Source organism: Saccopteryx bilineata, chromosome 2 (genome assembly GCF_036850765.1).
Source record: "Saccopteryx bilineata isolate mSacBil1 chromosome 2, mSacBil1_pri_phased_curated, whole genome shotgun sequence".
In the NCBI taxonomy this organism is placed as follows: Eukaryota; Metazoa; Chordata; class Mammalia; order Chiroptera; family Emballonuridae; genus Saccopteryx; species Saccopteryx bilineata.
The window spans coordinates 227,063,875-227,089,690 of NC_089491.1; the positions used below are offsets into that span (position 1 = coordinate 227,063,875).

At 42.0% G+C, this 25,816-nt stretch overlaps 1 protein-coding gene across 2 annotated transcripts in view; it reads right to left on the reverse strand.

The window, feature by feature from the left end:
* Nucleotides 1–2,442: 2,442 nt before the first annotated feature.
* Nucleotides 2,443–25,816, reverse strand: part of MORC3 (MORC family CW-type zinc finger 3) — a 52,361-nt gene continuing 28,987 nt past the window's right edge. For both annotated transcript variants that reach the window (XM_066259416.1, XM_066259417.1), the window contains 8 exons: nt 19,277–19,381; nt 17,245–17,367; nt 17,065–17,139; nt 15,860–15,905; nt 13,557–13,720; nt 7,718–8,603; nt 6,502–6,659; nt 2,443–3,239 (listed from right to left, as the gene is read on the reverse strand). In XM_066259416.1, the coding sequence (XP_066115513.1) occupies nt 3,086–3,239; nt 6,502–6,659; nt 7,718–8,603; nt 13,557–13,720; nt 15,860–15,905; nt 17,065–17,139; nt 17,245–17,367; nt 19,277–19,381 (1,711 nt within the window). In that variant the 3' untranslated portion in view covers nt 2,443–3,085. The remainder of the gene's footprint in view (nt 3,240–6,501; nt 6,660–7,717; nt 8,604–13,556; nt 13,721–15,859; nt 15,906–17,064; nt 17,140–17,244; nt 17,368–19,276; nt 19,382–25,816) is intronic.

A 25,816-nucleotide genomic window follows, 5' to 3' on the forward strand; every position in this document is an offset into this window, starting at 1 on the left:
GACGGGAATGAGCATGTCAAATGGTGTGTTTCAAAGGCAGTGCTAACTCTCGTTATAAATTAACTGGTATCCTGGGTTGCATACATTAGTCTTGGAGGTTGGTGAATATGAGATTGCCCCCAACAGATGGACACTCTCTTCCTTGTTGTAAAAGCAGGGTTCAGTGCCTTCAAAGTCAAGGGACTTTACAAAATGAGTGCTATTCCGTGCAACCTTGTAGAAGAAAGCCTCCTACAGGCAACTCTCCCACTCCTCACCTTTCTCCTCATCTCTCTCTTTAGGTATCACAGCACTGAAATCAACAGGTCTTTTTCTTCAACTAAAGTCAGATTTGTTCTTAATATGTTGACTTCTACAACATTTTGAAGAGGTCAAAGCTATGGGGTTCAGCACCTGGATTGCTTACATTTGACCTCAATTAGCAGATGTGGTTATAAATACTTTTTAAAAACAGAATTCAGCCCTGGCCCGGGTAGCTCAGTAGACAAAGCGTCGACCTGGTGCACTAGTGGTGGCAAGTTTGACCCCCACAGTCCAGGCATGCAGGAGAAGCAATCAGTGAGTACAGAACTACATAAATAGAACAATTAAGTGAAACCAGGAGCTGATGGTTCTCCATCAGTGGGAAAAAGTAGTATTATAAAGGGAGGCTAAGTAAGAAGACAGAAATAGATGTAGCAGGCCTTTTGAATGGGATAATTTTCCGAATGGGACAGTTTACTTGTGAACTTCCTAGAAGACAAGGAAACAACTACCTTGAGATACATAGCTTTTACTTGATAAAAGAAACGGGATAATTGAAGAGCCAACTCTTCCTGGCATTTTTAGGAAAAAGAATTGACACAGATTCTTCTATAAGTGCCGGTTGGTGCTAACCCTAACCCTAACCCATATATGTTGTATATAGCTGCTATCATTTAGACGTTTTCTTTTTTTATTTATTGATTTTAGAGAAAGTAAAGAAGAGACAGAAATATCAATCTGTTACTGTTATGTACCCTGACCAGGGAGGGATCGAACCTGCAACCTTATGCTCTAACCCAGTGGTTTTCAACTGTTTTACATTTGGGTACTGGTGACCTAGCCAGCTGGAAACAGAAACACGCTATGACTAAAGTTTTATCTTACCGTACATAACAGTGCAACATGGTATAAGTCTGTGCTTGATTTCTGAACTCCACATGTACAATGCATTGAGTACTACATAATTTTGTCCAAATGCTTTTTGTAGATTGTGCATGATTTGTAAATGCTCTGCATAGTGTAAAAGGTGGTTCAAATGACCCTACAAGTTCCAAAGACATCTAAGACAACCTCAATAGTATTTTCACTGAGGATACAGGCCAATAAGTGGCCATCACCCTGAGCATAAGCGAATTCGACTAAGGTCATTGGCTCTACAGTCTTCATACATCAGGATGGTTAACTTTTGCAGACCAGCATCAGCCTGCAGACCAGCATCAGCCCGCAGACCAGCATCAGCCCGCACACCAGCATCAGCCTGCACACCAGCAGCTGAAAAACACTGCTCTAACCTACCAAGCTAGGTTAGCCAGGGCTAGACAAGGTCTCTTTAGAGTAAATTACTTGGACACAGAAGATCCTTCTCAAGTGTAAAATATAAGCACACACTTCCACCTCAACATGAGCTCCATTTTAGAGCGTTGGGGTAAAATGAGCTCAACTTTAGGGTCGTAATGGACACAATTTTAGTTTTCAAAATATAATCTGAATATAGAATTCTTTAGAAGTAATATCTGAAGAGTTGGTCATTATATATATTTTTATTTTATTACAAGATATTTTTAAATTTTAGGCAGATACAATTGTGACAGAAAACCAGCTTCATACCAAAAATACACTTTCAATTACTTTATCAAGCAAATAAAACAATCTTCATTTATTTGCTTTTTCTAGAACTTAAGGTACAGTAAAAAAGTATTGTATAGGACAGACATAATTAAGCATACAAAAATGTATTGAATGTTCAGAAACAAAAGTAAAAATAAATAGCAATGATAAAACTTTGAAAAAAATGTGCATTTAAGTTGTGGAAAATATGATTCTTAATTATATATACAGTTATACTTAATAAAAAGCCATCTCTTCAAAATTGCACAAAACAAGGGACAAGTAAAGCATTAATTTTTATGGCATGTAATACTATAATCCTAGGGTAATCTGTTGCTTAACTCCAGGACATAAAACACTTAGGTTTGTAATATAATAAAAGGTATGCTGTGTTGTTTGAGAAAGACTGTCTTCCTCAACTCACGTAAACCTGTAATAATCCTATAAAAGGCTGTACAGGAAATTTCATTAAAAAGCAAAGAAATTAACAATTTCTGTGCCTACTCCACGCTGACTAAGCAGCCAAAACTGGGCTTCCAAGTAAACATGGTGAGACAGTTAACATACTTGGATACTTTTTTATACCAAAGCTTATTTCTTTGTTCTATAAAAAACACTTTGCTTAATCATGATTGGCAATCTCAGCACAGAAAATATGCCAGGCATATGGATGGAGAGAGTTTCTACTTATCTTATTTTCAGGAATAAAATATTTCAGGAGATAATTTATAGAAAAGAAACATTAATGCTCAATTCACTTACAACTTATCAGGAGTGTTAATCCATTTTTAAAAACACCTGCTTAAGCTTCTCTGTACAAAAATCAAAGGTAGCATTTCCACTTCTATCATGGAACAGCCCTAACTGCAGATAAAAATACACTTTGGGAAACCAGAAAAGACTGCACAAAGGTTAGGGGCAACCTGAAAACCTCTCTGTGAAAAACACTTAAGTCATCTGGGTAATAAAAAAATATGTGCAGACTTAATTACAAATATTTACATTTTAAAACAGAAACATGAGTTACTTATTCAGCTGCTCAATATCAAGACTCACAGGCATTTCAAAAGGTGTGATAATGTGTCCACATATTTGTAGCCACACTTGACTGCATAGGATACAGTTCTTCAGTCTGTCACCTATCATATCTATAAAACAAAACTGTTTACATTTTGAAAGCTGTACAACGAAAAGGACTGAGCAAATACTTTTATTATTTCACATTAAATATACATTAAGAACTACTGATTTCACTCATTTGTTCGACAACTTGTCCTAAAATCTCATCAACTACATCAACATCATAGTTCACTTGCTGAAGGTCGAGGTCGGGCACAATCATGGCCAGTAGCTGTCCTACGTTAACTCGGAGAGACCGTAGTTTGAGGCTGCAAATAGAAACATTACATTTATTAGACAAACATTGTAGTACAGTTTAATACTCACGTGGGGTTTAATATTTAAGGGAAACAATCTACTTATTTAATAATTCATAATTTAATAATATAGCTGTTGGTCAGTACTGTTTTATAACATTACAAAGTGACTTTTTGGTTCCAACTAATAGAATTTTTATTTGAGACCAGAGATAGCATGAACTGGTAAAATGTATAAATTATAAGATGTTGTTTACAACTTAGAACATTGTTATCACCTAGAAAAAAGCAGTGATATACTAATGAGAATACTGGTCTAAGAATAAGAATGCATCTCTGAATTTCAGCTCCTTTGGAGGAAAATAAAATGAATTGTTCCCTAAAATATGTTCTATGAGATAGCCATTGTTGTACAAGAAGAGAAAGAAATGGTTCTGTAATCAAATAAGCTTATAAAACACTGGGTAAATAATGTTAGTTAGTTAGTTATGTATGTATGTATGTATGTATGTATTTTTCCGAGGTGAGAAGCAGGGGCAGCAGACAGACTCCCACATGCACCCGACTGGGATCCACCTGACATGCCCACCAGGGGGCGATGCTAGGCCCATCTGGGGTGTTACCTGCTGCAACCAGAGCCATTCTAGTGCCTGAGGCAGAGGCCATGGAGCCATCTCAGCACCCAGGCCAACTTCGCCCCATGGAGCCTTGGCTGTGGGAGGGGAAGAGACAGAAAGCAGAGGGGGAGGGGTGGAGAAGCAGATGGGCGCTTCTCTTGTGTGTCCTGGCTGGGACTTGAACCTGGGACTTCCACACGCCAGGCCGATGCTCTACTGCTGAGCCAACCGGCCAAGGCCTGGGTAAATAATGTTAAACAAGACATTTTAAAACGTAAGACCATGCTAAGTTCACTGAATACCCACTTTATGTATTTATACAATTTTTTTTTTTGTATGCTTTGGGATCTGGCACTCTCTTTTTTTGACAGAGACAAAGAGAGGGATAAATAGGGACAAACAGGAAGGGAGAGATGAGAAGCATCAATTCTTCATTGTGACACCTTAGTTGTTCATTGATTGTTTTCTCATATGTTCCTTGACCAGGGGGCTATAGCAGACCAAATGACCCCTTGCTCAAACCAGGGATCTTGAGCTCAAGCTGGTGAGCCTTGTTCAAACCAGATGAGCCCGTGCTCAAGCCAGTGACCTCGGGGTTTCAAACCTGGGTCCTCTGCGTCCCAGTCTGACACTCTATCCACTGCACCACCACCTGGTCAGGCACAATTTTTTTTTACTTATGCAATTTTTAAAATCTATTTTGCTGAAAACATTGGGAAATCCTGGACTAGGTCAGCATTACCATTCCTTCCAAGTTCATATACAAGTATCTGACTGTCAACATGTTAGACTTTAAACACCTACAGCTACACGGCAGCCTCTGCATCCAAGCCCGAGTGAAAAGAGAACACTGCAGCTGTTGTCCTGCACCCTCAAACGTTCAGTTTACAGATACTGACATTTCTAGGGTAGATCTCTTTGAGGCGATGCTCATCTTTAGGTTAACAATATACAAAAATGTGATTTTAAACATGTTTGGTTGGCTCCTGTGGTAAGATTCCATGGACCTTTGATAAAATATTACACCATTCTCATGGCAGTGGTTTTTGTCAAAGGTTTCCCATTCAGCTCCCATAAGAGGCCCAGGGTCCAAATCCTTTGGTTTGCTTTGTGGGAAGGATTAACCATCCTATGTCATACCAAGAGCATCCCCTTTCTCAGAACTGTGAAATAACAAACACAGACCAGTGTGACCCTCCGCCCTCTTACCCAGCCTTTATGTCTTCATCCTGGGAAATTTCTCCTGTCTACCTGACCTGTCACGGACTCCTATTCTCAGTGTATAAAACAGCACTGTCCGAGAGAAACACTGTGTGCTCCACACACAGTTTAAAATGTTCAAATAGGTCCATTAAAAAGTAAAATGAAACAATAAATTTAATTTTTGTTATACAGGGGTCCCTCGTCTATTGCGGGGATTAGGTTCCAGAACACCCCCCTCCCTGCGATAGGCAAAAATCCACGAAGCAGGTGAAGTAGCGACCTTATATTTATTACTTATATACATTTTAAGGCTTTATAAACCCTTCTCAGACTCTTATAAACCTTTCCCACACTCTTACAAACACTTCCTATGCTTTAAACAGCGGTTCTCAACCTGTGGGTCGCGACCCCGGCGGGGGTCAAACGACCAAAACACAGGGGTCGCCTAAGCCATCGGAAAATACATATTTATTATACAATACATTTTTAAATAAAATATGTATTTTCCGATGGCTAGGTGACCCTTGTGTTTTGGTCGTTCGATCCCCGCTGGGGTCGCGACCCACAGGTTGAGAACCGCTGCTCTAAATACTTTTTACATTCTTAAACCTACGTAATTTTAACATATAAAATCCTATACGGGCTATATGTGTAGTATATTCACTCAGCGAATATACTACAATTTGAATGATGAAGATGATGATGAGTTAGCTCTGCAGTACTGATGACGATGAAGGTGATGACGATGAGATGAATGTACTGCACAGTCAAGAAGAGCATTACAGCTCTTCTGAAGGCACCACTTCATCAGGTGGTGCAATATCTTTGCTCTCGTCTGTACTTCTGTTTTCTCAAAAGGTATAAGTGTAACTAGTGTCTCCTTCCAAGTGAGAAACATAAGTTATAGGGAGTTGCTAGCACTTTTTCTTCTGGGCGAGAAGGTTTTTATAAACTGACATGCCACCCTCGGTTGTATTTGAGAAATGCAACGAATGAAGATCAGGATGACACTCTGACTTGAGCTACCCGGCCAGGACTCAGTTGCTGTTTTCTTATTTTCAGAGAACTTCTTCCTAATGAACACCTGTACTATGGCAATTTTTAGTAACTTTGGAATGTCCTAAAAGTTATGATTGGGGAGGGCACAGCGTAGTAAAATGAGGATAGCAAGACATAGAGAAATGGTGCCAAATACAAAAGTCTAAGAAATCAAGCATTCCAAATCTCTACCAATCAAGTGCTTTATTCCTTTGAAATTCCTATTTCAATAAAGTTGAATCTGAACTGTTAAGTTTCTTGAAAAGAAAGATGATGACATGGACATCTTTTCTATCTATCATGTTGGGATCAGTCAATAATTTCACTGGATAGAACAGCAGTTAGGTGTATCCTAGTAAGTAGGTATCTTGCTAACCAGAACTGCACCCGCAGCAAAATGCCTCATTTAAAATTACCTTTCCCCATCAGCATAATTTACAGACTCCTCAATGTTACTTGAAGTTGAAACATCCGTTCTTATCTGTTGAGGTGCAGATTTTAATTGTTCAATTTCAGTTTTCAGTTCTTCACACTGTGAACGCATTTGTGATTTCTCCATTTCCAATAATTCAACCTGATAAAAAATTAATTTTTAACTGTAAAAGTTTTAAAATACTAATATCAAAGCACAAATTTAAGCTAAGAAATACAGAAAACCTGCTTGATGAAAACTATTAATAAAAAAGAATTAGATAAAGCCCCCACTAGCTTTCCATAAACAAAGCTTCATTTGTCTAGTTCACCTCTACATCCTTTCACATCAAAAGGATAAAGGAGAAAATGTCAATTACTACTTGAATGAAAACAAATGGTACCTAAAAACTGGAAAACCAAGATAAAAATGCCTGAATTATGTTACCATCAAAGTAGCTTCCAGTTCTTGCACACACATCAGCCCTAAGTAATAACACGAAGCTTTTACTGATTTTGATATATTTTATCACCTAGCCCCTAAGCCAACAACACATGAAAAGTGTGACTGAGCAGTTATGTCAGCAGTATTTCCAAGAATGGGCAGTACTACTGTTTCCAAACTCTTTTGCACAGAAACCCTCCTTTCAAACACCATCTAATATGATACATATAATAGATTTTCTTTAAAAAGAAGCTGCCAAAATATGAATTGGTGACTACTACTTGTCTCCTGTCACCTACTCTTTCTCAGCAAATGAACCCCTGAATAAAGACTACACTTCCAGGTCACCCATTAGCCAGCTAAATCCCAACTGATAGAATACCAGTAACTCTCAGGAACTGTCTCTTCCTTTTTCCTGCCACTTGGAATGTAGATACACGATGGCTGGGCCTGAAAAGCCATCTCAGAGCATAAGGGCACACTGGGAAGCAAATCCACAAAGCCAGGTCCTGCACACTGCAGGACCTTTACCAGATGTGGTCACCACCCATTACGTCTCCCAGCAAGCCCACTTATCTCAAGAGAGTTTAAGAACCAATACCACCCCTACACATTTCCACATGCCCCCAGGACCAATCTCCACTTAAGAACCAGTGGAGTAAGTCAATAAATGGAACTACTAAGTGACTTATTCCAATCTAGCAAATGGCAGTTCTTGGGAGGTTCAGACACTCTGGGTTCCCATGACTCCCAAGATGCTGAGTGATGTAACTCACCTCACTTTTATACTGGTCCCTCTCAATAGTGCACTTGTCCAGCTGTCTGAACACATCGTCTAGCTGCATAACCATTTCATCCACTTCACTTTTACTCTCATTATTGGAGCACTGACTACATTCGGGCTTTACGTGCTGCAAAGCACTACACTGTTTTTTCAGCCTTTCTATTTCTTCCAAAGCTTGCTGATACTGAGATACCACATGGTCTGGGCTTTCAGGTGTGCCGTTAACACTTTCAAGTAAATGCAGAGCTTCCGTTTCTGTAGACTGGTGGCAAGTTTCCTTCTTCACGTATTTGTTGTTCATTTCCAGTATTCTCTGCTGTAACACTGAGATCTGGTCAGTAAACACACGACATTGTTGTCTGTAACTTTCCTTCTCTTGGGTAACTAGAAGCAGCTCATTTCTCAGTTCACTTAACTGGCACCCAGCCTCACCCACAGCCTGGTCCATGGCTTCCCGGGTCTCACGCGTCCCCACCTCAGCTGCCACACAGGACGGCAGTGCAGCAGCACCATTTCTGGTATTTATGTCATCCTCAACAGTTTCTTCCTTTTTGACAACGACACCTGGTATGTCAGTCTGTGTGGCCACAGCATTTCCCTGATCACTCATGGATGACAAAGTGCCTGTTCCACTTGTCCATCTACAAGGTTCACTGTCACCCATAGATAGTAGCTGAACATCACTTTGCTCGATGTGACTCTGTTCAGGTTTCACTTCAACATCATGATCGACTGCAGGCTTGGGAGTGCTGTTTTCCTCTAAGATGATGACATCTTCATCATCATCTTTATAAGAAGAATTTTCAAATGCTTGATTACTCAATCTCCGATTCTTTGCATTCGAACTCGAGGAGCGGGCAGAAAATCTCCGTTTCATGCTGGAAAAAATTTTATACATAAATTAAGATAAAATATAGACAGACAAACTAGAAAACCTTAGAGTACTCCACCTTAAAGTTCTAAGAAATAGTCATGCTTACTATTATTATTTTTTTTCCTTTTTTTATTGATTTGAGAGGGAGGGAGGGAGAGGGAGGGAGAGGGGCAGAGAGAGGGAGAGGAGGAAGGAGGGAGGGAGAGGAGGAAGGAGGGAGGGAGAGGAGGAAGGAGGGAGGGAGAGGAGAAAGGAGGGAGGGAGAGGGGAAAGGAGGGAGGGAGAGGGAGAAGGAGGGAGAGGGGCAAGTAGGGAGGGAGAGGGGCAAGGAAAAAGGGAGAGGAGGAAGGAGGGAGGGAGAGGGAGAAGGAGAAAGAAGAGGGGCAAGGAGGGAGGGAGAGGGGCAAGGAGAGAGGGAGAGGGAGAAGAAGGAGGAAGAGGGGGAAGGAGGGAGGGAGAGGGGGAAGGAGGGAGAGAGAGAAGCATCAACTCGCTGCTCCACTTAGTTGTGCATTCATCAGTCACTTCTCGTATGAGCCCTGACCAGGGATCGAACCCACAGCCTTGGTGCACCGGGATAATGCTCTATCCACTGAGTTACCTGGCCAGCCCCCCGTGCTTATTTTTAACACTGATGCATTACAGAGTACTGCCTAATGAGTAGGGAAGTAGAGAGTATTTTCTCCTTCACAAATGAGAAACAGACTGTTGAGGTGTCTTTAAAGTATCAGTGGTACACTGCCAAATGTCTCTTCACTTGCTCTCCTCTGGGCACTTCAATGTATCTATGTCCACAACAGAACACCACCACCCAGCGCAGGTCTGCCTTGTATTCAGAGCTCAGTGAGCGGCACTGTCATTCCTGCTTGCCCATCATGATGTGTCAACATTCAGCCATCAAAAGTGGGCCTTTCATGCAAAACAATTTTCCTTTATTAAAAATTGCCTCATTTGGCCCTGGCTGGTTAATTTAGTGGTAGAGTGTTGGCCCAGTGTGTGGATGTCCCAGGTTTGATTCATAGCCAGGGCACATAGGAGAAGCACCCATCTGCTCCTCCACCCCTCTCCCTTTCGCTTCTTTCTCTCTCTCTCCCTCTCTCTCTCTCTCTCTCTCTCTCTCTCTCTCTCTTCCCCGCCTGCTGCCATGGCTCAACTGGAGTTGGCCTCAAGCACTGAGGATGGCTCCACAGCCTTGCCTCAAGCACTTAAAAATGTCTCCAGCTGCAATGGTGCAAGGGCCCCAGATGGGCAGAGCATCACCCCCTAGTGGGCTTGCCGGGTGGATACCGGTCCAGGTACATGTGGGAGTCTGTCTCTGCCTCCCCTCCTCTCCCTAAATTAAAAAAAAAAAAAAATTGCCTCATTTTACTTAGTTTTCTGTAAATTTATCACCAGTTGATTACTTTTTGCCCCACTTAGAAGGGATATTTGCCCTGGTCTGCTCTTTGGTCCTTCTGTGTTAGTCCACAGGCCTCCCTAACCTAAGAAGGACTTTCCTTTCTTGAACTTCCTTTCTCCTATCCTTGGGGCACACTCTCCAATCAAAACTTAAGAAAACATATACAGGAAATAAATCTTTGCTTGATTGATGAAAATATCTTTCTTTACCCCTCAAGTTTACTTCTGGCTTGGTTTTATACAGACTTTCAGATTGGAAGTTACTTTCTCAAAACTTGGACATCAGCCTGACCAGGCGGTGGCGCAATGGATAGAGCATCGGACTGGGATGAGGAGGACCCAGGTTCGAGACCCCGAGGTCGCCAGCTTGAGCGCGGGCTCATCTGGTTTGAGCAAAGCTCACCAGCTTGGACCCAAGGTCACTGGCTCGAGCAAGGAGTTACTCCGTCTGCTGAAGGCCTGTGGTCAAGGCACATATGAGAAAGCAATCAATGAACAACTAAGGTGTGGCAATGAAAAACTGATGATTGATGCTTCTCATCTCTCTCCGTTCCTGTCTGTCCCTATCTATTCCTCTCTCTAACTCTCTCTCTGTCCCTGTAAAAAAAAACAAAAAACTTGAACATCACCCATCCTCCATCTACTGTCCAGCATCACTGTCTTCCTCCCGACCTCCCAAAAAACAACTCTCTTTCCTGGTGTTCTACAACTTCCGTGCTCCTGGGAATGCAGCTTTCCCTCAACATTACACTACTTGGTGGAAACTGTCTTTCTTCCATGGCTTCCTCCCATCTTCTGATTACCATCCTGAAGTTCCCTGATGTTCACCCTCCTATACTTTGTCTCTTCTTTCTTTTACTTTCCAACTGTTTCTTTTCATTCTAAGAGATTTGTCTAACATCTACCTCCTCTCAGCAAATGTCACATGGCTTCTTCATTTCCTTTGTTTCAGTTTGTGCATAACGATTCTTGGCTGGCTCGCTCGCTCTACTTGAGTGAGGGCTTGGCTGTGACTCAAGGGCGCTCCAACTATCCTCATCTGGGGCTTTTCTTCTGGAAGCCCAGTGTGGGATAATTGTGTTGGGCTTGCTCGCAGCGTTACCAACTGCAAGCACTCTGCCTGATTGGTGCGTCAGCACATGGCTGTGTCACGTGTGTATGGCCTATATAAGGATATGGGTGCTTGCGCTCAGAGGGATTGTGGATGGCAGATTGCCTGCCTGCCACTGTGAGAGGCCATTCTTGCTGTTTGTGTGCTGGAGAAGAGGTTTTCCCCTGCCTGTGTGCGCATCTGCCATTGTGAGACTTTATTAAATGATAATAGCCCGGGCCCTGGCCAGCTGGCTCAGTAGTAGAGCATTGGCCCAGACATGGAAGTCCCAGGTTCAATTACCGACCAGGGCACACAGGAGATGCACCCATCTGCTTCCCCACCCTTCCCCCTCTCTTTTCTATCTCTCTCTTCCCCTCCTGTAACCAAGGCTCCACTGGAGCAAAGTTAGCCCGGGGGCTGAGGACAGCTCCATGGCCTCCACCTCAGGCGCTAGAATGGCTCCGATTGCAACGGAGCAACATCTCAGATAGGCTGAGCACTGCCCACTGGTAGGCATGCCAGGTAGATCCCCAGTTGGGCTCATGAGGGAGTCTGTCTACCTTCCCGCTTCTCACTTCAGAAAAATATAAAAAAGTAATGGCTCAACACTTCCCAGCTCCGCAGTTCCTCTAACATCTGCCCAAATTCAGTGGGAAGCTGCCTGGCCTCAGCCACCAGCATTACACCCTGTTGAGGGAGGGAGGGAGGGAGGGAGGGAGGGAGGGAGGGAGGGAGGGAGGGAGGGAGGGAGGGAGGGGAATTTCTCATCATTCAGTGCTCAAACTGTCACTGACTCCTGTTTTCAAAACTGGCTCACCCACATCCTCCCACAGTAGACTACTCCAGAAGGCACACCGTCCACCTTCTGAGGCAGGAAGTGAGGCATGTGCCAGACTCTGCAGGTTAAGAGGAGGTCCGGGAAACTCGCCTCCCTAAACAGTCATCAAGCCCCATGTTCTCAGCCCTGTTTGCCACCTTCAGAAGCTCTGAGTCCGTCTAGCAACCTCTGGAGTAAACCCTAATATTTTTCTTATGAGGCTTCTGCCTTGTCACTGATAATACTTAATTTAGGAAAGTCTTTTCACAGAGTTTGGCTGTATAAATTTGAAAAATTTTAAAATAATAAAATAAATATAGGCTTTAAAATTTTCCTTCTATTCCCATCTTCCATTTTGATGTCACATTTTTTGTCTCTAAATTTTACAGATTTTACTTTTTCTGGAACCATTTTTATAAAGAAAAACCAAAAATATGAAGGAGACTGCCTGACCAGGTGGTGGCACAGTGGATGGAGCGTCAGACTGGGATGCAGAAAGCCCAGGTTCGAGACCCTGAGGTCACCAGCTTGAGTGAGGGCTCAACTTGTTTGAGCAAAAAGCTCACCAGCTTGAGCCCAAGCTCGCTGGCTTGAGCAAGGGGTTACTTGGTCTACTGGAGGCCCGTGGTCAGGGCACGTATGAGAGAGCAATCAATGAACAATTAAGGTGTTGCAACGTGCAACGAAAAACTAATGATTGATGCTTCTCATCTCTCCATTCCTGTCTGTCTGTCCCTGTCTATCCCTCTCTCTGTAAAAAAAAAATAAAAAATGAAAGAGACTGGTTTAAAAAGTCACACATGTTCTTAGTTGGAGCAGCTGAGCCCCAAAGCACATCCACAGAATATGGACTAGAAACAGCCAAGCATTTTAGAACACATCTTTGATACACACATGCACAGGACAGTTATCACTCATCTTCCCTGAGGTCGCAACTCCCTGGGAGAATCTGATGAAGGCTAAAAAACCTCTCAGAAAATGTGGCCTCACCACCTCAGAGAGCTTATTCTGGTGTTTCTCTTCCACAGTGAACACCAAGGGGGGCCATCAGCGTGACCCACTGCTTCCCTGGCAGAACGAGCGCTCTTCCTTCACCTGCATTCATTCCATTCCCTCTGAACAGGCCTCGGGCAGAGCTTTCCGAACGCTGGGAACCAGCCTAAGCACCATGCCTCAGAGAGCCTCCCAGATCACTCCAGCCACAAGCGCTAACTATGCAGCCCACTATCACTCACACCTTTCTTCTTCTTCCTTCTCCAATCACTCATCCTATCTACAGCATGCTACAGGCTCTGCTAAGAATTATGGGTCACACCTGACATCATAATGTGCTAATGACTTCACGTTTTTCTTTACTCAGATACTGATGTTCTTAAAAGCACAAATTTTCATACTATAGAAAATCTCCAAGAGATGACAATGTGATCAAATTCCACAATAAGTACAATTAATATTTTAAAATTGATTTAAATAGGTAGCATGAATAGGGTGGGGTAGTGTAGAGAGTAAAAGCAAAGCCATGTGTCCATACTTTTTACACACAGACAAATGGCAATTTCTTAGTCGTGCACTACTGCCCCACAAGTGCCAAGTAACGGCTCTGTTGAATACGCATTCCTCAAACCGAAAATCACATTTTCGCCACTGACCTATTGCTCTCCAGTTCAGACTGGGGTGAACCTCGATGATTATTTATAAGTCTTGTGTAATTGTTTGCTGCCTCTGGAAGATGTCCTCTTGGAACACTGTCCTTCATGGGAGAAAAACTTCCACATGACACAGGGGTTGTCCGAAGCAACAGTTCAGGATTAATCTGTTGGAGGAAAAAAAATTATCTTAAAGGAATTTATTTTTAATGTGCAAGGTCCAAAACACAAAATATTATTTTCCCTTTTCCCCTTATCCCAGAAGATATTGACAACTACTATCCTACCCAGCAAATTCTTTGTGCCACACCAGGGAGCAAAACACAACAGGCCAATGAGCCAACTCCATCCTGCATATGAGCTAAGAATGGCTTTACTTTTTTTTTTTTTTTTACAAAGACAGAGAGTGAGTCAGATAGAGGGACAGATAGGGACAGACAGACAGGAACAGAGAGAGATGAGAAGCATCAATCATCAGTTTTCCATTGCGACACCTTAGCTGTTCATTGATTGCTTTCTCATATGTGCCTTGACCGTGGGGCCACAGCAGACCGAGTAACCCCTTGCTCGAGCCAGCAACCTTGGGTCCAAGCTGATGAGCTTTGCTCAAACCAGATGAGCCCGCACTCAAGCTGGCAACCTTCAGGTCTCGAACCTGGGTCCTCCGCATCCCAGTCCAATGCTCTATCCACTGCGCAACCACCTGGTCAGGCTGGTTTTACATTTTTAAAGGTGTGGACAAAACAACAAAACAAACAAAGAATATGCAACACAAACTGTATGTAGTCCACAAAGCCTAAAACATTTACTATCTGGCCTTATAGAGAAGACTTGCTGGCCCTATACTATATATAGAACTTATTGAGATAGAACAAAAGCGAATTTTTCTAAGAGAAATAAATTAAAAGTCATAAAGATGCTGCCTTTAAAAACCAAGTAAGGCCCTGGCCGGTTGGCTCAGCGGTAGAGCGTCGGCCTAGCGTGCGGAGGACCCGGGTTCGATTCCCGGCCAGGGCACATAGGAGAAGCGCCCATTTGCTTCTCCACCCCTCCGCCGCGCCTTCCTCTCTGTCTCTCTCTTCCCCTCCCGCAGCCAAGGCTCCATTGGAGCAAAAGATGGCCCGGGCGCTGGGGATGGCTCTGTGGCCTCTGCCCCAGGCGCTAGAGTGGCTCTGGTCGCAATATGGCGACACCCAGGAGGGTCGCAACATGGCGACGCCCAGGATGGGCAGAGCATCGCCCCCTGGTGGGCAGAGCGTCGCCCCCTGGTGGGCGTGCCGGGTGGATCCCGGTCGGGCGCATGCGGGAGTCTGTCTGACTGTCTCTCCCTGTTTCCAGCTTCAGAAAAATGAAAAAAAAATAAAAAAAAAAAATAAAAAAAAAATAAATAAATAAAAAAACCAAGTAAGTCCACTATTCTTCCAAGTTCGAGTTCTGCTCTCACCACTAAACCCTCAGCCTCTATACAAGAAAACATTTCAATGTAACTATAAGCAAACATACACATCTGTAGCAGACCAAAACTTCTCACACAAGTACAACCACCTAGTCATATGCTCAGAAAAGGCTCCTTATCACCATTAAGCATTTAGAAAGAAAAGGGTCAGGAGGAGCGGTCAACAAGAGAAAGAAAACATCCTAGCTTTGGTCCAGGTTAGTACTAGGACACGGCTCCCTGGGGATCCTGTGAACTTTTCCTTAACAGCCTAACAACAAGATTTTTAAAAGAATGTCTGCCTTTCTTCAGAAGATGCCCAACTAAATAACACAACTGAACAGAAGAATGAGTTGGTGGGTTAAGACATCAGGGTATGGAAGGAAGGTGTGGGGCAGCTGTGTTAGGCTCGCTCACTGGTTTACCGGCTGCAAGCCCTTTTTGCCTGATTAGTGCGTGAGCACGTGGCAGCACCACGTGTGTATGGCCTATATAGGGCTATGCGTGCTTGCACTCAGGGGAATTGTGGATGACAGATTGCCTGCCCACCACTGTGAGGGGCCACTTTTGCTGTTCATTTGTCTGAGAAGAGTTTTCCCCTGCTTGTGTGCTTGTCTACCATTGTGAGACTTTATTAAATGGAATGACCCAATGCTTTCTGGCTCTGCAGTTTCTCTATTGTCTGCCCAAATCCAGTATGGACCTGCCTGGCCTCAGCCACCAGCAATACAGAGGGCAAGGCAGGCACAGGAAAAGAGGAATGCGTGAACTGAATGAACAAGATCACTTCAATGCAACTCATAAGCTTTAAAATTGTTGAGTTAATCACTACCAATCTAAGACACAGCTATAAAATGGAACTCTTCATTACCTGAGGGATCCTTTCCAGTTGTCTGAACCTGAATTTTTCCTTGTCTCTAAAAAAAAGATAAAAAACATGCTTAGATTTATTTAATCATTATTTTCCAGTGGTCTCACCATTTCACTACCAAGTCACTGGATGTGCACGCCCTTAGACATCAGAGGGAAGCCCCTGGGCAGGGGCTTTCCCCTCATGTCTTAGTGACAACCAGACACTGTGAGCCTCAAGCTCTCCATCCCTACTGTTTTCGGCCTTTGAATGGGAATCCACACAGGCTTCTACCTAGTTTGTCTACTTTCAATCCTGCTGGATTTATCTATAAAAATCAGTGCACTATGAAACAAAACTCCCCGGAAGTTCTTAGTAGACCTGGCCTTCTGTGTGCAGCATATGAGCCTGACATCCACCCGGGCTGACCTGCACCCCACACTACCCAGCTTCCCTGGCCACCTCCACTTTCCACCATGCCACCAACACACTTGTCTAGTTCAACTAAACAAATCACTGTTCCCTGTACAACCTCATCCCACTCCAAGGCCTATGACAAAAATGTCCTTCATGAATTTTCCTGATCCACTTTGCCTTCTCTGTCCCTGGGCCAGAAGTAATCTCTCCTATGGGTTTTGCAACAGGACTGGATTGTGCCTTTTACGGTACTTGTCAACGTCTAAGTGACAATACACGTCTCACTTCTCTATTAGACTATTTGCTCTTAAAGAGCAGTATTCACTTATGATGCATTTGTGTGTAGCCCCAAAAGACAAACTATTCTGTATGTAAACTATCGTGTATATAGGACAGCAATAAACACTAGGTGAAAAAAGAGGGCAGGTATCTACAGCATAATCTTTGTTTAAAAAGCACTTGCTATTACATCAGTATCTTTTTTAGGGTCATAATCTCTTCGGCTATACAGTCAACCCTGGAACAACATGGATTTGAACTTTGCAGGTGCTCCTATACACGGATTTTTCCCAATAAACGTACAGTCAGACCTCCATATCTCTGGGTTTCACATCTGCAGACTCAATCAACCACATACACGGAGGGCCAACCTAAGTTACAGGCAGATTTCTGAGTGCAGGAGAGCAGGGTGTGGTGGGCTGGTAGGCATCCCCAACCCATGCTGTTCAAAGGTCACCTGTCCTACTTTTATCTTGGAGAAGCAACAACTAATAGGATCTGGGCGTCAATTACTTTCCCACCGCACTCACTTCTTTTTGTAAGTTTTCTCGTACGTGGGATGCACTAAGTCCTCATCTTCAGGCTCTTCTGGAACATCACAATGTCTAGTCAGAAAAATCACATGGGAAGAACCGGTCACCAGCGCCTACTTATACATTTTGAACAGCATTTCCTCCTTTCCAAAAAGGGAACTACCAACTATATGGTACCTGAACTGTGGGTCAGGGTTATTCGAGCAATACCATTTTTCTGGAAGTTGATCTATTCCATCTGGTAACTTTCGCCACTTTAGACAGGAATCACATTGAACCCATGTCTGATCAGGACGCTTCCTATAACAAAACAACAAAATATAAGCATGGAAATATGGATGCTAAATATACCATTTCCATTATTAAATGCCCCTACCATTTAATTCTGTCCCTGAAAACTCTGCATAATTATTATTGTGTACATCAAGTTAAACCAAAATAACAATTTTGGTTACCTTCAAAAAGTTATAAATGACAGGCCAATTTAAGCGAAGTGACCTAAATGTATTACTTAATAACATACTATTAAATCTGTTCTATGATAATAAAAACTAAAACAACTGAAAATATTTCTAATGCCTTGCTTTGAAATGTGTAAGTTAGCATCTGCAATGTCAAATCTACTACACTATATTAGCACAATAAACCACTCAGGTCCAGAAAATAGACAAGTTGTACTACTACAGTTTAAGCTCGTCTTTATAACTGTATTACGATCTTAACCTCTATTATAGCACACTTCTTAATAACTAAAATTTGCAAATTCTTTCAGTTTATAAAATACTTTCATCATTTATAATATTACACCGATCCTTTAAAGAAGTAATATACTCATTTAACATATGAAGACTTCACCTTAATGACTAATTTTTTAAATCTAGTTTACAAAAATGCAATTTATAGTTATAAAAAACTTCAATCCAAAAGTTTATAAAGTAAATATAAACTTGTTTCAGGTTACATTATGCACATGTACACACACACACACATACACACACACACACACACACACACACACATTGGGAAATTACTATACTCGGTCATATCTGTTTCATTAAGTATCTTGAATACCTTTCCTACAGTACAATTACTCATCCACAGGGTTGTACTATGTGCTCAGTGTATTTCTGATTGCTTGTCAGACAGCATATCTCTTAATTCTTACAATTCTAAGAGGTAAATTCTCTTAGTGTTTCCATTTTACAAAGGAAAAACCGGAAGCTTATAAGAGGCCAAGTAACATATTCACTGTCACACAGTGACATCAGCAGAACTAGAATCTAAACTCAAGTCTGGCATCATACTCATGATCCTATAACTGTGCCCAGTTTTTCAAACTATGAGATATAACCCATTAGTGGATTGTGAAATCATTTTAATGGGTCAAAATGTGTATTTTTTCTTTTTTTCTTTTTTTTTTTTGAGAAAGACAGATAAGAAGCATCAACTCGTAGTTGTGGGCCTTTTAGTTGTTCACTGATTGCTTTCCCATATGTGCCTTGATGGGGTGGGGGTGGGGGGCTCCAGCCAAGCCAGTGACCTCTTGCTCAAGCTGGTGACCCCATATTCAAGCCAGCAACCTTGGAGTTTCAAATCTGAGTTCTCAGTATAGCAGGTAGATGCTCTATCTGCTGTGCCCACCACCTGGTCAGGCAAAAATGTGCTGCCATTTTTTTTAAAGAGAGGCAGAGAGAGAGAAAGACAGGAACAGAGAGCTGCTTCTGTATGTGCCCTGACCAGGGATTTGAACCAGAAACCTTTGCATTCTGGGATCATGCTCCAATCAGCCGAGCTATCTGGCTAGGACTTAATTATTATTATTATTATTGAGACAGAAAGAGAAAGGAAGAGAGAGGGTGCATTCATTGGTTACTTCCCATGTATGCCTTGACCAGGGACTGAACCTGCAGTCTTATTATTATGGGACAATGCACTTAACCAATTGTGCTAACTGGCCAGGGCCCAAAATGTGCATTTTAAGAAATGAAATAAATGATAATATACAACACATGGGTAAATACTGTTTCATGAGTCTTTTGTAACTACATGTAAATGTATATATTCATCAGTTTATTTTACAGTAAGCTGATCTGAGCTGTAGAATTTCTTTCTTATTATGGGTAAGAGTCCACTATGAACACCAAACAATCGCCCTACCCGCCAACATCACATCTAGATATTAGAGTGGTCTTTTTAAATGAGCACTTACTGTATATCTTCAACTGGCAAATTTAGAGGATATTCTGCATTTTTCTTCACTTTCATTTCATTCCAGTAATCATTAAGTTTCTCTCCCAGTGCTATTATCGTAAGCCTCAAAAATGTAAATTACAAAATCAATTTAAGAAGAAAAAAACAGTAAAGTTTAAATCTTTGTCAAACACAGAGAAAGTACAAACAACCTAGTAATGATCATGTGGACAGAGAGGGGTTGGGGATGGACTCCAAAAAGTATAGTTACAGTCAGAGTAATAGCAATTTTCTAAAAGGACCTTATAAATTCCTAAAGCACAGCACAGAGCTCAGATCACCTAGGAAATAAGATATTAAAATAATACTTAGGGACCCCAGTGGTGAAAGCATGCTGTCCACCAATTACTAGGAGAACCACGGGCTCTCTTATTTTCAACTTCAACCTTACAAGCTTCAATTCAATCAGAACTCAAACTTTTGATTCATGCAAGTATGCAATCGTTACCAGCAAGTATACTTCAAGTAGCTTCTGTCCCACAATGAAGACTTTCACTTCTCCCACAAGAAAATATTTTCAATTTACTGAATTTATTGAGGTGATATTGGTTAATGAAGTCATATAGGCTTCAGGTGCACAGTTCTATGATACTTTACCTGTATATGCGCTGTGTTCACCACCCCAAGTCCCAAAATAAGACATTAAAAAGCAAATCAGCCTGACTAGGTGGTGGTGCAGTGGATAGAGCATCGGACTGGGATGCAGAGGACCTAAGTTCGAGACCCCGAGGTCGCCAGATTGAGTGCAGGCTCATCTGGTTTGAGCAAAATCCCACCAGCTTGAACCCAAGGTCACTGGCTCCAGCAAGGGGTTACTTTGCTGAAGGTCTGCTGAAGGCCCGTGGTGAAGGCACATATGAGGGCGATCAATGAACAACTAAGGTGTTGCAATGCGCAATGAAAAACAAATGATTGATGCTTCTCATCTCTCTCCGTTCCTGTCTGTCTGTCCCTGTCTATCCCTCTCTCTGACTCTGTCTCTGTCTCTGTAAAAAAAAAAAACAACAACAACAAACAAAAACAAAACAAAAAAACCAAAAAGCAAATCAAAGAGACCCACTGAGAAATTTAAGATGAAAGCCACATTTCTCCCACATCTTTTTTCATCACCTCTATTGCTCAGCCTGTGAGACTGTACCCATTTCTGTTAACAATATATGTACCTAGGAGTGGAACTGCAGGGTCACAAGGTGGGCATCTACTTGACAAAGCCTAATAGTTTTCTTTTTCTTTTTTAAATTTTTATTTATTGATTATATTATATATAGAGAGAGGAACATTGATTTGTTGTTCCACTTATTTATGCATTCACTGGTTGCTTTTGTAAGTATCCTGACCAGGAATCGAACCTGCAACCTTGGTGTATAGGGCAATGCTCTAACCAACCGAGCTACCCAGTGAGGGCTGAGCCTAATAGTTTTCAAAAATGATCAAATTTCACAGCCACCACCAATGCATGAGAGCTCCAACTGCCCTACAGTTTGCCAACATTTGCCATGTTTATTCATCGTAGATATTTTTCCATTTTTGCTCATTATAACGGATACTTTAGGCATTTTGTTTTAAAAACCTGTGTAGCCTGACCAGGCGGAGGCGCAGTGGATAGAGCGTCAGACTGGGATGCGGAAGACCCAGGTTCGAGACCCCAAGGTCGCCAGCTTGAGCGCGGGCTCATCTAGTTTGAGCAAAAATTCACCAGCTTGGACCCAAGGTCGCTGGCTCGAGCAAGGGGTTACTCGGTCTGCTGAAGGCCCATGGTCAAGGCACATATGAGAAAGCAATCAATAAACAACTAAGGTGTCGCAATGTGCAACGAAAAACTAATGATTGATGCTTCTCATCTCTCTCCGTTCCTGTCTGTCTGTCCTTGTCTATCCCTCACTCTGACTCTCTCTGTCTCTGTAAAAAAAATAAAATAAAAACCTGTGTAATACAAGATTACAAAAATATTCTAGTTTCCATTTTGCTTTTGCCTTTCTCATTTAGGTCTACAATTCATCTACAACTGGCTTTTTGCTTCACTTAAAAGGTAGGAGTTCAAATATTTTATCTATACAGATAGTCAATTGAAATAGCATTTTTGGAAAAATCACCATTTTCTCATTACACACTAATGCAACCTCTGTAATAAATCAGGTGACCATATGTATAAAAAGTGGTTTTTGTGGTGTGTTTTTTTGGCTTCTCTACTCTACTATTTCAGTCGACTGTCTTTCCTTTCATTAATACCCACCTTTTTAGTTACCACAGCCTTATAAGTGTTATTTTGTAGCGTAAGTCTTCTTGCTTTGTTGTTCTTTAATTATCACTGGTCTTGACTATCCACATAAAGTTTAGAATAAGCCTAAGAATATAGCAACAACCCCACACACCTGCAGGGTTTTTTCCTTTATTTTAACTCAAATAGCATTATTTAATTATTTCAGAGAAAAATCGACATTTTATAATATCGATTTGCCTATTTATTTATTCCAAAGTACTGGTTTTTTAGATACTACTACAAATGATTTTTTAGAAAATTCATGCTGTTTTTCTGTTGTTGCTGCTATGCAAAAATACAATTCATTTCTGAATACTTCTTATCCAGCAACTTTAGAATAAGGATTTTAGCATTTTTTAATTTGATTCCAGTTTGTGAATAATTTTGGACTTTCTATATATCGTATTATCAACAGAAAAGTTTTGTTTCTTTCTTTCCAACCTTTATAACTTTCACTTCTTTTTCTTGCATTATTATATTGGTTATTTCCTCAAGTATGTTTATCTCATTCTCACTCTTGGGTGGGAAGCTATCAATAATTCACCATTAGAAATGATGCTTGCTGCTTTTTGTAAATAATCTTTATTGTTATTTAAAAATAATTGTATTGTATTGTTACTATGCCCTTTATATTAATGGTTTTGTAATGCACTTCTAAAAAAAGATCCTTTTTACTTGTGTTTTATCAAGTGCTTTTTCTATACCTATGAAAATAACCAAGCCTGAGCAGGCGGTGGTGCAGCAGACAGAGCGTCGGACTGGGATGCAGAGGACCCAGGTTCCAGATCCTGAGGCTGCCAGCTTGAATGTGGGCTCATCTGGTTTGAGCAAAGCTCACCAGCTTGGACCCAAGGTCGCTGGCTTGAGCAAGGGGTCACTCGGACTGCTGAAGGCCCACAGTCAAGGCACATTATGAGAAAGCAATCAATGAACAACTAAGGTGTCGCAATGAAAAACTAATGATTGATGCTTCTCGTCTCTCTCCGTTCCTGTCTATCTGTCCCTATCTGTCTCTCTCTCTTACTCTCTATCCCTGTAAAAAAAAAAAAAAAAAAAAATAGCCATGAGTTTTTTCTTTCTTTTCTTTCTCCCTTCCCTTCCCTTCACTTCCTTCTTTCCTCCCTCCCTCCCTCCCTCCCTCCCTCTCTCCTTCCTTTCTTTCTTTCTTTCTTTCTTTCTTTCTTTCTTTCTTTCTTTCTTTCTTTCTTTCTTTCTTTCTTTCTTTCAAGAGCCTGGCCAGGGCCTAATTTTTTATTTATTTATTTATTTTTAGAGAGTCAGTTTTCTTTTTTAACATCTACATGATGAACAACACTGAATTTTGAATGTTAGAAACCACACATGCCATCTCGCAATATAATCCACTTAGTTTATTATTCTTTTTATATATCACTAGATGGCATTTGCTATTATTTTAATTAAGACTTTTATATCTTGACCAGAGAAATGGACACAAATTTCCTTTCATTTCTTCCCCATTGATTTGAGAGAGGGGAAAAAGAAGAGAGAAAAGCATCAACTCATTGTTCCACTTAGTTGTGCACCCTTTGATTGCTTCTCATATATGCCCTGACTGGGGCTCGAAGCAGCCACCCTGGTGCTCTGGGACAATGATCTATCCACGGCACCAATGGCTAGGGCATAAATTTCCTTTCTTGTAACATATTTATGAGTTTACTACTTAACATGTAATAAGTTTTCTAAAAATTGATTTAATTTCAAAGGAATGTTTTCATACCATCTAAAATGCTTAAAAATTATTCATGCTATCCCTTTGGTAAAGTTTTTGTGTCTATAGACCTTTTCATTTCTGATAATGACAATTCATTTTTTCCTTTATTTCCTTAGTGTTTCTTGATATTTAGAGACTATAAATCTTATCAAAGAGTTAACCTGGAGGTTTTTGATTGTGTCATGTATCAATTTATTGTCCCTCAGCTCCAACTAGCCTTCCTTGCTCAGTTTTGTGATGCCAGAGCTTGCTCCTAGAAACATTTACCCTTGGCCAGCCTGGGCAATGCTAAACAGGGTTAGTAGGCAGTGAGCCCACCAGGTGATCGCAGCAACACACTTGTCTTTCAGGGCTGGGACTCTACTGTCACTGGCTGGCTGGAGCCCATCAGCCTCCCAGAGGAACACCTGCTGTGCTCTCAGAGCTTGCTCTGCCCTCCCATAGCAGAGACCAGGTTCTAGCAGGCCAGATCCTAGCAAAGACAAATCTTTACAAACCAGCACCAGTCCACCCATGGCCTCTGGCAACAGGAGGCCTTGGTACAGATCAGTATTGACCAGGCAGGCAGCTCGTTTCATGACCCATGACCTCTAAAAAGAGATCTGACTCTCTGACTTCAGGGGGAGGGGGAGAGGGGCTTTCTCCTAGTTCCCTTACTGCCTACTCTTTTTCAACCTAGAGGTAATAGCTGTTCTTTCGTATTTGCTAGTTCTGGGCACCTACTGTCTCATTTCCTTACCCCTTTAAGTAATCACCTTTTACTGTTCTAGTTGTGGATGAGAAAATGGGCCACATACTAAACCTGACAAGCTCAGGGGAGGCCTGTGTGGAGGTCTTATAAATTCAGACACCAAAGTAAGCACATAGGATTATCTGAAATTAAAACTTCCTAAGTGAACCTGACCAGGCGGTGGCGCACTGGACAGAGCATCGGACAGGGACAAAGAGGACCCAAGTCCCAAGGTCACTGGCTGGCTTGAGCCCAAAAGTTGCTGGTTTGAAGCCCAAGGTTGCTGGCTTTAGCAAGGGGTCACTCGCTCTGCTGGAGCTCCCTGGTCAAGGCACATATGAGAAAGCAATCAATAAACTAAGGAGACTAAGGAGCCATAACGAAGAATTGATGTTTCTCATCTCTCTCCCTTCCTGCCTGTCTGTCCCTATCTGTCTCTCTCTCTGTCGCAAAAAAAAACAACTTCCTAACTGAAAGTGAGTCATGATGGGTAGTCATATCCCAGCCTGGTATCTTCCTGACAAAGGTCAATATTTACCTTAACTGAGCCTGTTTACTGTCTTTTTTTTTTTTTCTGTATTTTTCTGAAGCCGGAAACGGGGAGAGACAGTCAGACAGACTCCCGCATGCGCCCGACCGGGATCCACCCGGCATGCCCACCAGGGGGCGACGCTCTGCCCATCCAGGGCGTCGCTCTGTCACGACCAGAGCCACTCTAGCGCCTGGGGCAGAGGCCATGGAGCCATCCCCAGCGCCCGGGACATCTTTTGCTCCAATGGAGCCTCAGCTGCGGGAGGGGAAGAGAGAGACAGAGAGGAAGGAGAGGGGGAGGGGTGGAGAAGCAGATGGGCACTTCTCCTGTGTGCCCTGGCCAGGAATCAAACCCGGGACTTCCGCACACCAGGCCGACGCTCTACCGCTGAGCCAACCGGCCAGGTCCTGTTTACTGTCTTTTTGCATCTGCGATAATACACCTCTGGAATGTCAGGGTAATTCCCCCCTAAACAGGGCACAATCACCGTACTACCCCTCTAACCCTCGTTGTTAATTGTTGACTGTAACTATCCTATACCCACCTATGTAAAGATGTGTTTCTCAGGTTTACTTTTCATTCAATCCCACTTTGCTTTCTACAGCCTCCCTAACCTATCACCAGTGGATGCCATGTAACCTCTGATTGTAATGTATATATATAAAATAAGGTGCGAAACTGCCATTCTCTGAAGCATTTTCTCATTATTTCAGATTTTGCTTAGTAGCAATTGTCAGTACCCTGGGGATATCCCTAACTGGCTGGGGATTAAATCGCCCCCAAGGGCACAATGGCTCCTGTAGCATGTGAATGCTTAGCTTCCCACTGAAGCAGGCTCCCCAGTTTCATTAACCTTTGCTCAGTGTCTTATTCCCTTTGCTCCCTTCGCTTATTAATATTTAGGTACCTTCCCATATTAATACTTCCCTTTTCTCTTTTATTTTTTCTTCATTTGAGGAGAGGACTGATGATATTTGCTTTTACCACAAATATTTACATGATATTTGCATTCTCCTCCAAAATATATGTTCATTAGGACTGTTCGTGCTTCTCAAATTTACAAGTAACATTAACGGTCATATGTATTCTATGGCTTGCAACCACTCTTAAAAGATATGAGTCTTTCTGTCTAAAGTACACAGGACTAAATTGTCTTAAAGTTCCCATCTAAGCACAAAGTTTCCAGGTTTTATGAATACATCAAAAATGTTGATACCAAGGAAGCAGGAACTTCCTCAATTTTCT